General features: G+C 39.1%; 1 protein-coding gene across 7 annotated transcripts in view; it reads right to left on the minus strand.

The window, feature by feature from the left end:
• Positions 1–14,936, minus strand: part of Arhgap12 (Rho GTPase activating protein 12) — a 115,044-nt gene that overhangs the window by 38,047 nt on the left and 62,061 nt on the right. For 6 of the 7 annotated variants that reach the window (XM_021150665.2, XM_021150668.2, XM_029471799.1 and 3 more), the window contains one exon: positions 2,650–2,910. The exons of the other annotated variant lie outside the window; for it this stretch is intronic. In XM_021150665.2, the coding sequence (XP_021006324.1) occupies positions 2,650–2,910 (261 nt within the window). The remainder of the gene's footprint in view (positions 1–2,649; positions 2,911–14,936) is intronic. 7 annotated transcript variants of the gene reach the window in all.

A 14,936-nucleotide genomic window follows, 5' to 3' on the forward strand; every position in this document is an offset into this window, starting at 1 on the left:
AAACCAAAAAAAAAAAAAAAAAAAGCATTAAGGGCCAGAGGAGACTGGTAAAGGTTAAACTGTGATAAAGCAGACATGGTGGAAGTCCAGCAGTGGGTAGCAGGTCTGCTACACTCAGACCAGATAACCCTTTGGTGTGAACAGTTGTCATATGCTGTGTCAAACAGAAGCAGCACCTCTGGCCTCTAACACAGCAGTACTCCCTCACTGTGATACTTAGTCTACTCCAAACACTGCCAAGATTCTGGAAAGCACTGTCACCAGATAAGAACCATTGTCCTAAGGCAATCATCAGGAAAGCTTCTAAAACAGCCTCTCAACCTGTGGCCCAAACCCTTTGAGGGTCAAACAACCCTTTCACAGGGTCACATGTCAGATATTTACATTACGATTCACAACATAGCAAAGTTACAGTTATGAAGCAGCAACAATAATAATTTTATGGTTGCAGGTCACCACAACATGAAGCACTTCATTAAAGAGTTGCAGCATTAGGCTGGTTGAGAACCACTGTTCTAAGGTTAGACAGAGAAGCATGGCCACTCTCTATCAAATTTTACAAAAATAACTATAGTGAATTATGTCTAAAAAGATACCCACCTACAAGAACTGGAAGAGCAAGTTAGCAGATAACAAACATCTCACTTAACCATGCAGAAGAGAGCTTAGTCTAAACTGGCAGGTAGGAAATGGTATTGGATACCAAGAGACTTACTGGAGCTGGCTCAGAAACAAGCATTAGACCTGGGAGCTGACATTCAGGGTATGAAAGATGAGAGGACTAACAGTACCAGAATCCTTTCTTCATGCCCATTCTTTAGGCACAGTTCCCAAGCAGAACTATGATGTTAATCCCCCCAAGAGGGCAATCAGGAAGAACCTCAGTTGCAAAGCAAACACAATTAAGATGGACTCAAAGACTAAGGCACCCGAGGCCTGAATGCTGACACCGATGCCTTAGAGGCCCTCATGCTGTAGGGAGAGGAGCTGAAAACCTCAGTCTGTGGAAAAATTCACTGGGTCCAACAGGGAAGACAAGCAACTGGTAGATGCCTGATTCAAGTGAAGTTTAAAACAACTTGTAACTGTGAGAGAAAATTATTTCCCTAGAATTTTACACTCAAGCATTTGATTAATTAAATACAAAGATGTATTCAGATTCACAAAGTCTCTCAGTTTTACCTCCCATGTGAATCCTTTCTTCACAACTGATAAAAGATGTGTCCAGAGACTTTGGAAATGTCTATTCTTACACATAAATTGGGATCCTGATAGACAAATCACTTTCATTTACAGAACTAAAAAGCTAAGAAATACATACAGAGTTCCTGGGCATATCTCATTTTTTCTACTGTTCTAACAGTAATTATAAAGATTTTACAATCAATACACAAGTTTGGTTTGTTTTTTTTTGTTGTTTTTTTTTTTTCCCCCAAATCTTTTTGGAGCTTTCCTAGCCTTTTTTTCTTTTTTCCTTTTTTTTTTTGTTTTTGTTTGTTTTTGATTTTTGGGTTTTTTTTCCAGCAGTTTTGCTTTGGTATTTTTGTTCTCAATTGTGAACATTATAAGTCACCATGAAAGAAAGCTATGAATAACCAACTGAAAAATAGGACGAGAAGGGGAATATTAGCTGCAAAGCTCTTAGATTCTGCTAAATGCAGGACAGGTGACCTAGCTGCTTCCTGTGAGAGTTGGTGGCCCAGCACAAAATAACAGGGCTTCACTGAATCCCACTAATCCAACCCACCTTTCACCTACATAGTTAAACTAAACAACAACAACTACAACAAAATGGTGCTTCCCTAAAATGTAACTAGTAGGTCTCTATAACAGCCTGCAGGAGGTACTGAAGAGAGAGGAAAGCAGCAGTAAGAAGAGTGTATAGCCGGGCATGGTGGTGAACACCTTTAATCCCAGCACTTGGGAGGCAGAGGCAGGCGGATTCCTGAGTTTGAGGCCAGCCTGGTCTACAGAGTGAGTTCCAGGACAGCCAGGGCTACACAGAGAAACCACAAGCAAGCAAGCAAACAAACAAACAAACACCAGTGTATAACAGTTCTAAGGGAGTTATCCTTACACTTGACTAACCCAACTACAGCAAAGGGATAATCATTACTTCTCTTAAGCAGAATTAAAGGACTGCCTTGTATCCTTACTGGCAGAAAAACATGAAGAAAGAGTTTGATGGCCACAGAAAACTGTTTTGATCAGTTAAGTAACTTTGTTTCTATGTATCTTGCTAGGTTTTAGCCATGGACCTCCTTTCCTTTTTATTGGTTTATGTAATAAGCATCCTTTTGGGGGTGAGGGAGCCACTGTGCCGGGACAGTCTAAAGGTGGCTATGTAACCAGGACTGGCTCTGACATTGTGATTTTTCAGCCTCATATCCCAAGTGCTATGAATTTCACATCTGCTGTGCTGGCTCCTTCTGATGCAATAAAGATAAGGTCCTGCATCGGGCAAAAGCCAGAGTATGTTCTTTAAAGACAGCATCTATACACTAGTTAAAGGTTTGAAGAAAGCTTGGGGAAATCTTAGAGGTTCAAATGTTCTACCATACTGACACCAAGAAACCAAGCTTTTTGTTTCATTTCTGAATAATGAAGAAAAAGTGGAAGCCTTACTGTTTGGCTCTGATATACTCATACCTCTTGCTCTCCTGGGCTCTGAAAATCTCGGCTTGTGCTCACATCTCGAGCCCATCGGGGTGGTTTCCAGGTTCGCTCCTGGGTTGTGCGGTTATAGTAGTAACAACGGCCTGAACTGTCTTTGTGAGTCTCCCATTCCCCATTAACTTGAATTGCTGGGCTCCCAGGAAGAGGAGGAAGAGCAGACTGTGATATTTTCAGTTCCTGTAGGTTAGCATAGACTGGAGAATCTGGCCTTCCTTGATTAGGGGGTGTGGTTGCCTGTGAAATAAAATTTAAATCTCATGTTTAAATGGCATTACATTTACAAATTGAAATGACATTAAAGAGACTTATAAATAACCATACTAATGTATTTTAAAACTTGGGGAAAATATCAAGAGCTGAGGGTGTATCTCTGTGGTATACCCCTTGCTCAGAATGCTCAAGATCTGATTGTTAGCACTACAAAATAAATGAGCAAATAAGTATTTTCAAATAACACGTAAAACTCACCAAGAAATTTTAAATGAAAAATAAAAATATATAAAACCATGGGCATAAATGGTATAGTTTAATATTCATCGCCAGATTGAAAATAAGTATCTCCAAACAGAATCTAAAATGAGCCTGTCAGATCTTCCCTATTCCAAAAGCAATAGTCAATTAACTGACAGCTGTAGGTTCTATTCAAGATCTGACACCAGAAGATTGTACAACACTGGGTAAGACCACGTCAACTATCCAAACATCAAGTATTTAACCCATAACTAGAGGACTGGACTAAGCCACTAAGGTTTCCTTTGGCTCTATAATTCTAAGATTTTAGTCAATTTTAGAAAAAGGTTTATTTATGTGTATGTATGTGTCTTGCTTCATGAGACTAGAAGGAAGTGTCGGATTCCTTGGAGCTGGTTGTGAGCTGCCCAATGTAGGTGGTGGGAAACAAACAATTCCTCTGGAAAACCATGTTTTTAAATACTGAGCCACCTCTTCAGACAATTTAAATAATACATTTCTATAGCCGTACCCCCCCGCCAGATACACGATAATCTAATCACTTTCAATTCAACAAATAATTTAAAAATGTAACTGGAAAAAGGAACACTTATTCATAGTAGGGAGACAAACAGATAACTAATTAAAAACAAATCTTAAAACCAAATGAGAATACTTAAAAAACAACCCTCTAAGGACTGGCTCAGTGGTATACTGTGTGCTTAGAATCCCAAACCACATACTTACTCCTCAGCACCACAGAAACTTAAACAGACATAAGCCCTGTTCCTAATTTCAAAATTTTATTACATGTAAATTCTCTACAAATTAATACACAATCTCAACATGTAGTATGGTTAGCACATTAGTACTTGTCAGACAACAAAATCTACTGAGTGAACAAAGAATGCAAACACAATGGCCAAATAAGCACAAAACTAAGGAATTGAAACTGGTTAGATGTGACAAAGAGCAATCATTTCTAGTTTGGGAAAAGGATGGTCAGCTGTACCCCTATCTACGAATGAAACATCTCCAAATGAATTGTGCATCATGTACAAACACAAATAAAAATCCTGTCTTCTAGGATTTCATAATATAGTAAAGAAAAGTGAAACTAACTGATCATTTGAATGAATAACAGACAATGTTGAGGTTACATGGGAAACAGACACTCACTGGAGCAAAAAGAAGCATCCTGAGCAAGAGTGAGGAGACATTTGGGATGAAAAAAAATAAATACAAGAGAGCTAGCTGGGAGGCAGAAACACATGTGAAGAAAGCAGCATGGCAGGAAGCCAGCCATGGTGACCCTACCTTGATCCCAGCACTCAGGAAGAAGAGGCATGGGTGTCTGTGTGAGTGTAGGGCCACTCAGTTCTACGTAATGAGTTCCAGGACAGTCAGAGCTGCAGAGTGAGACCTTGCCTCAAAAACGTGGGAGAGAAAACTACCAGCCTGGCACCAGCCACAGGCTTTGTGATCTCACAAAGTAGGTGAAGAAGTGCAAAGAGGAAAACCTGAGGTTTACACTCTTAGGAATACCTAATTAGTAAAAGAACAAGAACGACCTATGTGCCATGTTTAAAAGCACTGATGTTGCTAGTGGTGTAACTCAAAAGTGCTTGTCTAACATGCACAAGTCCATGAGTTCAACTCTCAGCACAGTCCCCTTGGAGAGAAAGAAAACTATCACAGATTTTGAATATTTTGAACTACTATAACATTAAGAGGGATACAACTATAGGATGTACTTCATGGGTGAAGTGCCTACTTAGCATATACAAAGACCTAGATTTGATTCAAGCACAGCAAAATCAAGTATGGTGGTATATGCTTATAATCTGGGAGGTAGAGAAAGGCAGGAGGATCAAGAGCTCAAGGTTCAAACTCAGCCTGGACCACCCTATCAAAGGAAGGGAGGAGGGTGAGAAACCGTGCATCCCTCTCCACCCCTCTCTGGAGATCTGTTGGCAGAGGGATGCCAATAGCACAGATGAGGAGAACTGTAATAAAAATGGTGGGAACGCACAAGTGAGGTGAGCTAGAGTCCAGATAGAACCAGGTTAAATAATCACAGAGATGTTACATTTGTGTGAAATAGTTTATTTCACAACTTTAAACTATAGATTAGTATCACAATAGAGAACTGCACAGCAAGAGGGAAAGGAAAAGCTCTTTGGATTCTATTGCTTGGTATCCTATAATGTCCAACTGGAAATGCTCAAACTAAATACATCAACTAGGAGCTGAGCAAAATCACAGCAAAAATTATAAAGGGAAAGATATTGGGTCAGTTAAGAGAACAAACATGAGAACCTGAGAAAAGTAAAAAGCCAGGAAAAGTGAGCACAGAATATTTGAGAGGTAGCACATGGTCTAAGGATAGTGACCTCTGTTACCATCCGTGTCAGTATAGACAAGACCAGGAAAACAGATCCAGTTAGGAAGGTAGAGTAAATGTCTTCTACAGCAAATGCTGTGCTGGAAAGCCAAAGAATAGGCTTTCCAAGGGGGAGCACAACGGTGCCAAATCCACAGACCTTATCATAAAGGGATGGAAGTCACCTGACTCAGCATTCAACCTTTTAAAAAGATTTAGTTACCAGTCTTCAGTATTTGGCCTGCCATTATCAAAGTGAGTGGACCTAAGCATGAGTACCTAAGTTCAGATCCCCAACCCCATACCACATCTGTAACCTTATCAGTGTAGATCTGGGGCTCACTGGCAGAAAGCTTAGCAGGCTTCCAGGCTCACTGAGAACCTGTCTCACAATAAGGCAAAGAAATGACTGAAAAACATATCCCAATGCCAACCTCTGGCCTTCACACGGACCCACACAGGCAAGTGCACATGCATATGACACACAGAGAAATGCATACATACCTCACAGTTTCTAGATGAAATATTAGTCCTGTTTAATCCACTCCATACTCATAGTCCACTTAAATCTTCATTTTTTGCTTTAAAAAAAGATGATTTATTCATTTATTGTGGGGTTGTCTATGTGAGCATATGTGCAAACCATGGGTGGAAGTGGGTGCATGCATCTGTACTTGTGTGTAGGACACAAAAGGCACTGGATGTGATCCTATTTTCACTCATCTATTCCTTTAAGGCACAGTCTCTTCCTGAACTTGGGGCTCAGTTTTCATTGGCTAGACTGGAAGCTCTCATGTTTCTGCCTACCTTAGAATAGGGTACAGAAATAGGATCAGACTTGGGTCTTCATGATTCCACAGCAAGCACTCTAACTGCAAGGCTCTCTCCAGCCCCTGGCTTGAGTGTTTGAATTGGTATTTCACTATGTATCCTACAGTTGTCTTTAACTGAACTATGTAGCTCAGTCTAGTTTTCAACCCCTGCCTCAGTTTCTCAGAGTACTGAAATAACAGGTGTGTGCCACCACACCAAGTCTTCAGTTTTCAGAAAGAGAGGGGGAGAATGAGAATTAAAAGAAAAAGGACAAATTTAGGTTTGATACTTGGAACCCATATACAGGTAAAAAGGAAGAACTGACTCCACAAAATTGTGCTGAACTTCAAAAGTGCACAGTGGCTCAGTGCACAGCTAGTAGATAGGCACACAAGTGAAATAATGATTTGGGGGGAGGGCGATACAAAACAGAGGTTCTCTGTGTGGTCCCGGCTGTCCTGGAACTTGCTCTATAGACCAGACTGGCCTTGAACTCAGGGATCTGCCTGCTTCTGCAGGGATTAAAGTTGTATCCCATCTCACCTGACTAAAATTATTATTTACTTTATATGTTAAAGTATTTTGTCTGTGTGTCTATGCCACATGTCTCAAAGGTCAGAAGAGCATCAGATTCCCCAGAACTGGAGCTGCGATAGAAATTGAATCTGGATCCTCTGAAAAAGTAGCCAGTGCTATAAATTGTTAAGCCATCTCTCTAGCCATTAACTTTTTAAAATTTTGTAAAAATACCTTTAAAAATACTTCCATAAATATTTTATAAGCTTTTGCAGAAAAACAAATCTTGTTATAGAAAAATCATTTCCTTACAAAGGTGTTCGTTGTACTATTACTTATCAGAGTCAAACTGAATACCTAAGAACAAAGGCATGGTTATTACTGTCTAACATTATATAAGCTTGAAAAACGCCATATGTAATTGATTTAAAACAGCACACACACACACATGAAAAAGAGAATCCCATCTAAAAAGTACACAGTGAATCCCATCTAAAAACTGGAAAGCCTGAAGAAAAACCAAAGGGTTCCAAGTTTTCTCTGAGTAAGAACAGGCAGAACCTCTCTACACTTCATCTCCTACGTTTATTACCATGAGGACATTACCCAGAGTTCACTTAGGGGCCAGAGGCTAGGGGCGACGAGCACCTGCACCATCACGGTTAACACAGGAAGAGTTTCCTGAGGGTGCCAGATGAATTATCTGTCTCAGTCACTTAGGGGTGTTAAAATTCTTGAGCAGGATCACAGAACTACAAGCAGTGGTGGGAAAAGTCAAGGATCTACATGTAAAATGCCCTGGTTAAGTTTTCACATACACTGTTGTACAGAAGACTGATAAACTCAATCAGTAACATCAGTCTCCTTAGTCTAAAAGCAAATACACACAATTCCTGAATCTATACTCCAGCTGACTCTTCCTACATAGGAATCTAAGCAAGAATTAACAAAGTGCTTAGAATATATGAATCAAAGTAAAATTCATTTTCTAACATTTGTAAGAAAAACCTTGTTTGTATATTGTCATCAACAAACAAAGGTGAATTTTTCACGCAAGGAAAAAAAAAATCAACCTTTAAAAAGAGAACAAAAATCCAAAGTTAGTTGTATAAGCTACGTCTGTCATTAATTAACAACTGAATTGGGACTAGTGCTGCTGCACATGACCCGATTTATATTTTTAAAAAGACTTGGCCTATTCCACTTTATCCTCAAAGGATCTCCAGGAAGGAACTCTGGAAACACATCTAAAGAGAGCTTTAAACTCAAACTGTGTCTCAAGTTTTATTTCAATATAGAAAGTAGTTTGTCTTTTTACCTTTGATGTTATCTTAAGAAATATACTACAATAAACTTCAGAGAATGGCAGAATCCAAGTCAGCTTAGGAAAAACACCTCATTTATTAAACAACATTCTGCGTATCTTGATTCTTAAAACAAGTACACTATTGAGCAGAATAAATCCCTACAGCCAATAATCATATTGATTTGGTTAATGACTAGGCTCCAAAACTGAATTTAAAGTATTTTAAACTCTAATTTATGCAACAAAAACGTGTGTGTGTGTGTGTGTGTGTATGTGTATGTGTGTGTGTGAGAGAGAGAGAGAGACAAAGACAGAGAGAGAGACAGAGAGAGAGCACGCAAGCATGCCAGGCAAGACACAGACCTATAATCCCAGCAGAGAGCAAGAGGAATTCCTCCAAACTCCAGGCCAGCCTCGTCCTTGTAGCTTCATAATAGCTAGGATTACATAGTGAGACCCTATCTCAAAAACAAAACAAAAAAATTAGGTATGTATATAATATGTTTATAATCTAGTTGCTTAAACAGAGGTCTCTTTGCTTTAATTGCTTATTATAACACTGGCCCAATTAACAGACAATAAAGAACAAACTCTACTAAGCAGCCAACAGTAAAAAACGTGGCTAAAATCTATCAACACTAACTCCAAAGCAAAGTGTTTCACTGAAGGCTAGAAAGGTTAGAAAAACAGTATAGAAGCCATTTAACAATTCTGAAACAAAATTATTCCTGCAAACACTATCTTAAAGCACAGCCTCACTGAGGCTCCAAGTTATGCATACCACACTGTTATTCTTGATATTTTACTTTTTAACATTTAAGCACCAATAAGAAACAGGTCCCAAGGAGAAATTCTGAAGCCCAACTAATGCTCATTTCTAGAAATTCTGCAACACACTAATGAAGTCACTTATGTACTATTAACTCGCAGAAACGGGTACAGATTAATAACACTGTCCATCCACATTCTACAAGAGAACCAAAGTCACAGAAGTTGCTGTTTGCAAGTCCTAGATGGTAGTGACCAAGATATCATTGCCACATTAGCTTTCAGTTATGAAGCTTATCCAGACAGATTAACTGAAAGGAATGAAAGAAAACTCTCCTTTCAGACCAAATCTTCTCAAAGCATCCTTTCATCCAGCTGTGCTGCTCTGTAGCTTTCTGTAAGGGTGCTTAATATACCATTTTCAGCCCAGATTTCCTTGTCTGCTTTTCCCTCCAGAACTTGATTATCTCTAAGGCAGTGTTTGCCTGGCTTATCCCTTCATCTTCTAAGCCTAGCATCACACAGATAAACACTCAGCAAGTTTCTATGCAAAAGATACTTCTACACAACCAAGGAAGCTGCAAACAGGAATGCTACAATGGAATCCGTCTAAAATCAATTCTGTCTTCCTATCTTTATAGTCTACATGGGAAATCTTACCTGATGCCATTGCTTCAGCAAGACAACATCTTTCCCTCTAACATCCCTCTCTTCCTGAGCTACAGTTACACATAAGTAGTCTAAAGGTATACTACAGCTAAGACTCCACAAATTCGCCCTCTTTCACTCCATTTGTTAGTTTAAATACAGTATACTCATCTATCTCAAGTAATTCTGTGACTCTAACAATTTTACTATTTTCCCATTAAAACATCACTTCAATTCTTTCCACCTCTAACCACAGTAAGTCCAAGCCCCACCTCTTGATGAAATGACTACAACTACCTACAGTGACGTCCACTGACCCATTTCTTTGTCTTGTCCAATCTTCTTAGTACCACTAGCTAATCTCTACAAATGCATTTCTTATTACTCATGTGCTTGACGCTAAGTCCGAATGAATCCCAGGACAGACAGAAGTTGAGGATCCTAAGCACTCCCATCCTTAGCTGCTCTGCTGTGTTCTCTGCTCTACACTTCTTGCTACTCAATCCTATTAGCAAGCCCATTTTACTTTTCTCCCACAACTTGAAATCTTTACCTCTGACATGTCTCATTCCCAGCAAAGGAAACATAAAACTAGGAAACCAGAGATGTGGCTCAATGCAGAATGCATGTCCCTCATTCCTTTCTGTTCACCTAACTGCATACGGCTGCAATGTACACTGCTACTCAGGGCTTTTTGTATTGGCTCCAGGGGCTTTGATTTCTGTAACAGCATAAAATCCCCGGGGTTGGATACAACCAAATAGAGTTGTCTCAATCTCTCTGAGCCACTCTCTAACTTCAGAAGCAAATTTACACAGATTTCTTGTGTGTCTGAAACAGTACAAATAGAAATATACCAAGGGCCAGGAATGTTATCTTAAAATTTTCAGTAGCCACATTAAAAAGGTAAAATAAAATTGCTCCTAATAATATGCTTATTTAACCTAATATATCCAAAATATTATCACTTCTTTACATACATATTCAATATAAAATATACTTCGTTTCTTTTAAACTTATGTTTTCAAAATTTATATTTTATAATATATTTCAATTTAGATCTAGGATTCATTATATTTATGTTTCATAAAACATAGCTGAAAATATGACATACTCAAATTAGCCAAAATCCTTAACTTTACAACAAGTGAACTTAAGTAAAATTTAAAATTTAAGCTGGAGGCTAGGAGATGGCTCACTGAGTAAAAGCTGGGTGGGCCTGACCACCTGAGTTCAGATCCATACTGAATGAGTTTGTCCTCTGACCCACACATGTGTGCTGTGATGTGTACACCCTCACACAACCATATATACACATAGACAAAACTAAGTAAGACTTCTGTGAATCTTATTTTCTCCTTTACTGTTTTCAAAAATCCATGGAGTATTTCAAAAAGTGGAAAAGCAAAGGAGATAACTATAAGAAACAAATATGTACTAATGAAATTTCATCATTGACAGGCTAAAAAATACCATACAGACATGCTTGTCTTTGTCTGGTCTGCAAAGCACACACAATTCTCCAACAGAACATTATGCAGCTATAGCAAGACAGCTGCTATTTTATGTTGATGAAGTAGCAGACAATGACCTGGTCCCCTGCCATTCATAACTACAAATCTCCCTCCCAAAGGACTTGAATGGTAACTCTACCATCAGCATTCAGAGAATAAGTAGAGATACTTTGTCCTAAAATTTCTGGAGATTAAAAGCTAATAATGGGGCTGGAGGATGGTTCAGTGGTTTAGAGCACTTACTTCTTTCCAGAGGATCTGAGACTGTTTCCCAGAACCCACATGGGGTGGCTCACAACTACCTGTAAACTCTGGCTCCAGGGGATCCAACACCCTCTTCTGCTCTCTCTGGGCACCATCACACATGCTGCATTAATACAGACACACATATACACAAGCACACACGTGAAACAAAAATAATAAAATTAAAAATTTTCAAAAGGTTAACATTATTACAAATTGGAAAACAAGGGCTCCGTGACGTACTTATTGAACATATACTACATGTATAAGTTTAGAAGTTAGGGGTTCTGGCAGATCCATAATATTTTAAATTCCTAAATTAATCTAGTTTTATATTATAAGTTTAAATGCAGACATGCCATAATTCTACTCTCTTTCTGAGTATCTCTTGTTTTATGAGAATATTCTGAAACAAAAACTATTCAATCATAGAGCTTAAGAGAAAATTTTATAAACTGTCACTTCAGGCTCAAATAAATGGATTTCTAGAATACCACACGTACCAATTCATTAACATGTTTGCTTAAGAACTTGATTTCACAGCTACTTAGATAATGTATTGATTACACAATGAATTAATAGTCTTAAGATTTCCTAAAGCTATGTTGAAAACCTTCAAAAACTAAGGACAAAATAGAGGCAGAAACTTGGTGTGTCATTCTGACTTACACACACACACACACACACACACACACACACTGCAACTTAAGCTGGTTTTTTCCTTTCTACAACTCTTCATATACTCCTACTCAAATGAAAAAGTGCAGGAAACACAAATATGCTCCACTCTATAGGGATTCAAGTCTGGTCCAAACTGCAACTTATTTTCCAAGACCTTTAGTAACTTTCTAGGGTTGTTTACAAGCTTCTGTTTTCATCAAAAAAACTGGCTCTCAAATCAGGTTTTTTGAGAAAGATTCCAAAAAATACAGAAGACATTCTTCTCTTAAGTCAAATTAGAGACTTTCCTGTTCCATGCCTGTCTATGTGCATACTAGGTATCTGAACACAGACACCACAAATGGCAAAACCTGCACAGAGATTTAAATTCAGCTAAGATGTAGTTACTTCTTGCCCATCATTGCCTTTGGAAATTCTACTGCTCTTTGAAATAAAGAATACTGAAAGGCATAAAAAACACCTGGTTCTTTGAAAAGGTTCTTCCTTTTCAAGGAAGAAGGCGCCACTCACTGGAAAGACCAAGTCTGCAACTCAGTTTCCAGTTTCCTCAGTCTCTCTCAATGACTGCACCAGGATGAAAATGATATGCACAGTGTAATACAGTATTCCATGAGAACATTCTGAACAAAAAAATATTCAATCATAGTGCTTAAGAAAAAGAATTTATAAACTGTCACTTCAAGCCCAAATAAATGGTTTTCTAGAATACCACACGAAGCAATTCATTAACAAGTTTGCTTAAGAACTCTATAGTGTTCCACGTGTGAGTGTCAATTACTGGGTAGACACAAGCATCTAACAATTACCATTTTGATTTTAAATTTACAACAACAAAAATTATAACAAGATCACATTCCTTCCCATTTGATTTTTTTAAACTGCTAGTAATTTATCACACCTTACTAAAAAGACTTCTCTTTACTCTTTCCTAACATTCTAGCCCTACGTGCACACATCTTGAGTGTTCATACTAGCCATGACACGAGCATCCAACAAGGTCTCTAAAAGCAAGCATTCAAAATAAATTATTTTATTTAAATGTTTATTTTGTGCCCATGTGCATGCTGGGGCCTGCAGAGGCCAAAAGAGGGTACTAGCTCCTCTGCAGCTGAAGTTATGAGTGGCTGTGAGCTGCCCCCTAAATCCTGAGTCTACAGTACAGCACCTACGTGGATGCTGGAATCACACTGCAGTTTTTTTGCAAAAGGAACACTAACTTGTAATGACTGAGCCATTCCTCAGTACCATTAGCACTCAAAATAAGTGAAGGAAAATCTGCCATGCTTAAAGAAGATATCTAAACAAAAATAATTAACAAAACTTAAAGACACAGTTACATGACTAAAATAAAATGATACATTGGCTGCCTAGAACATTCCCTTCTTCTTTAAATCGTGCAATATAAATACAGAGGGCAAAATTGTTAGACAATACACAGAACTAAAGGGAAGTAATGCAGAAAGCAAGTGTAACTTCTGTTGAGATCTTAAATGACAAAAGAATCACAGTTGAGAGACTCCTAGTTGGTCTGCTCCCGGTAAGACACAGTATCCTGATCCATCCTAGAGGACCAGCTGCACACAGACCAGTTGGGAAGAACTTTCCCCACAACCCACCACCTCAACCTCCGCCAGTTCCAGAGCTGCTGCTGGGAGCCTGATGGACTCTGGACTCATCACCCACCCAAATCCCCACCCTCCCAAATACCACCCTTCCGTCCCTTCCACCCCTTCTGCCCGGCCTTTGCTGTTGGGGCATACTCCTAGTTGGTCTGCTCCCTTGAAGTCACAGTATCCTCATCCATCCTAGAGGACCCGATGCCCTCAGAGCAGTTGACTGCTCCACGGAGGACCCAACAGTCTGAAGGCCTCCCAGGAGATCTACTGCAGCCAGGGCAACAAATCAGCAGCTTCTCTGCCCCTGTGAAGAGCCCCCAGTTGAAAGGCCCCACAGGTGGTCTGATACAGCCAGGGATCAAGCCTACCAGGAGACCTGAAGCAACTCAGGGACAAAAGAGGCAGACTCCAGATAGTCACCCAGACCAGCAAACACCAGGGATATCCAGATGGCGAACAAGATCATAAGCAACAGAAGTCAAACTTTGTGGACATCATCAGAAGCCAGTTCTCCCACCACAGCAAGCCCGGAATACAAACACACCTGAAAATCAGGAATCTGTCCTAAAATCCTATCTCATGAAGAGAATAGAGTCCTTTAAGGAGGATATCAATAGCTCACTGAAAGAAATACAGGAAAACACAGGTAGTAAACAGGTGAAGGAATTGAAAAAAGTGATCCAAGACCTAAAAGTGGAAGTAGAAACAATAAAGAAAACACAAACAGAGGCAAACCTGGAAATGGAAAACCTAGGAAAGAGGTCAGGAATTACAGATGTAAGTATCACCAACAGAATACAAGAGATAGAAGAGAAAACCTCAGGTGTAGAAGATATGGTTGAAGAGATTGACACAACTGTCAAAGAAAATTAAAAATATAAAAAACCCCTAGCCCAAGCATCCAGGAAATTCAGGACAATGAAAAGACCAAATCTAAGAGTAATCAGAATAGAGGAGAACGAAGATTCCCATCTCAAAGGACCTGAAAATGTCTTCAACCAAATCATAGAAGAAAACTTCCCCAACCTAAAGAAAGAAATGAACATAAAGGTACAAGAAGCCTATAGAACACCAAATAAAGGGGACCAGAAAAGAAAATCTTCTCATCACATAATTATCAAAACACTAAATGCACAGAACAACAACAACAAAAAAAGAATATTAAAAGCTGCAAGGGAAAAGGGCCAAGTGACATACAAAGGTTATACCAGACTTCTCAACAGAGACTATGAAAGCCAGAAGAGCCTGGTCAGAGGTCATGCAGACACTATGGGAACACAAATGCCAGCCCAGGCTACTATACCCTGCAAAACTCTCAATAA

The sequence above is a fragment of the Mus caroli genome, chromosome 18 (assembly GCF_900094665.2).
Source record: "Mus caroli chromosome 18, CAROLI_EIJ_v1.1, whole genome shotgun sequence".
Lineage (NCBI taxonomy): Eukaryota > Metazoa > Chordata > Mammalia > Rodentia > Muridae > Mus > Mus caroli.